Raw genomic sequence first — 1810 nt, forward strand, 5'->3', positions numbered from 1 at the left:
ATCATAAGATTCAGTCTTTTGAGATTCACGTAAACTTGGTCTAAATGTCCGAATATGTAAGTAAAAATTTATCGAGGTGCATATTTGTACAACAGCAAATATGTTACGCCGACAGCTGAAGCTTTGAATCCGCTTCTCATCGTATCAAGGAATCTGTACCAACATATGTATGATCTTCTCTGAATATCAAATCTGTTTATTTTCAGGTGTGATTGTGAGAACTGTCATATTATGCCAACTAACGTAGAATGCCTTTGCTGTCAGGAAGTGCCAATGACTGACGAAGAGCAGCTAGATATAAATTGCATCACAGAACACGAAGGCTTTATTGTTGTTGTTGTTGTTGTTTCGGTACTTCAGACAAAGGACTCGATATCTCAATTGACAGGGGAATGTCCGGTACAGCACCTGTTGTTAGCCGTGCTACTGCATTTTCATAGCCCAGGCTCGCCAACTTCTCTGGGTCTCGATCAAACATGCATTTGGAGAAATGCTTCCTGCACAGTTTGTGGTGGTACTTGAGATCGAAGTCCCTCTTGCAATAATGAAGCCAGACTTTCCTCGTGGTCGCATCTTTTGGAAAGGCAAAGAAAGAAATTCCACCTCCCTTGACAAGCTGATTGTTGCATCCGTAAGCTGCACAGATCACAGGCATAACTACCTTTCAAAAATTTCTCAAACAACAGCAAATTTGGGTCGAAATAAATGCCTTTTGGTCGCGTGTTTATAGCCTTCTATTATAGAACTTCTGCACGCATGGAGCCAGAGTCTTCTTACCGTGACGTCACGGGCTCAGCAGCCTCGCTTTGAAATTCACAATATGCATATTCAGCCGAGCGGTATTCGTCGCCGGTTGCATCAGAACGACTACAAGCAGGCCGTTTGTGGTTACAGGGGCCCAAATACTATCAATATGATCTTTTTAAACAGTTTGGAGGCACAAATAATTTATTTTCTTGACAGTATTCCTTTAAGCACTACAGCTAACTTGATTGACCTTTAATTGGACTTTCAATCCCAGAAGATAGCCTAGTTTGTCAGTGAAAATAATACTTTTTTCCATCCTCACTGAACAGATGACATGTCAAGAAATGCCAAACGGCATAATATTCTTTGACAAGAGATCATCATTATGGAGAGGCGCACAGCATGAAAAACCAGTCAGCCTATAGGCATTTTACTGACAAATTTTTTGACAAAATAACATTGGGTCCGCACGTCTATCACCAGCACAAACAAACATGTATGTTTTATCATACGATATTAACCCTTAGTCTTGCTATCGTCCTACATTTCTGTGTTTGAATATATTGTTCCAACGGTATAAGTATGCAACGATGTCATCTTAGAAAGGGGCCTCCTTGGAGTGGTAGTTATATAGCGTCCTGGTGCTGAACAATGAGCCAGGAGCTTCTTATCACTGTGGTCACTGAGTTCAAATTCTGCTCAAGTTGACTTTACCGTCGGTCGAATGTGAGATCTTCCAGATACCTGTGAATAGTCATGAGTTTCTCTTGGCTCTGGTCGATTTCGTCTCACCGCAATGCCATCGTATAAGTGAAATATTTCTGAGTTAGGTGTAAAACACCAATCAGATAAATAAATACTGAATCATTTAAGAAAATGACTCTGAGTGATAGATGTACTGATCGGCTGATCCACTGATCACGAAATCATCCCTAGGCATCAAATGACGTAGTCTCCTCCAGACTCTCCCATCTTTATTCACGCCGAAAACATTAATGACTCCTAGTTTCCATGAATAGTTTAGACAATACTTTCGCAAATAACACAAATATAACCAAATATC

At 40.5% G+C, this 1810-nt stretch overlaps 1 protein-coding gene across 1 annotated transcript; it reads right to left on the minus strand.

Annotated features, from left to right (window-relative positions):
• Nucleotides 1-325: 325 nt before the first annotated feature.
• Nucleotides 326-655, minus strand: LOC135475632 (THAP domain-containing protein 2-like). Its single transcript, XM_064755562.1, has one exon. It carries the CDS (start codon nucleotides 653-655, stop codon nucleotides 326-328), a length of 330 nt encoding a protein of 109 aa, XP_064611632.1.
• Nucleotides 656-1810: the final 1155 nt, after the last annotated feature.

The sequence above is a fragment of the Liolophura sinensis genome, chromosome 9 (genome assembly GCF_032854445.1).
Source record: "Liolophura sinensis isolate JHLJ2023 chromosome 9, CUHK_Ljap_v2, whole genome shotgun sequence".
Classification (NCBI taxonomy): domain Eukaryota; kingdom Metazoa; phylum Mollusca; class Polyplacophora; order Chitonida; family Chitonidae; genus Liolophura; species Liolophura sinensis.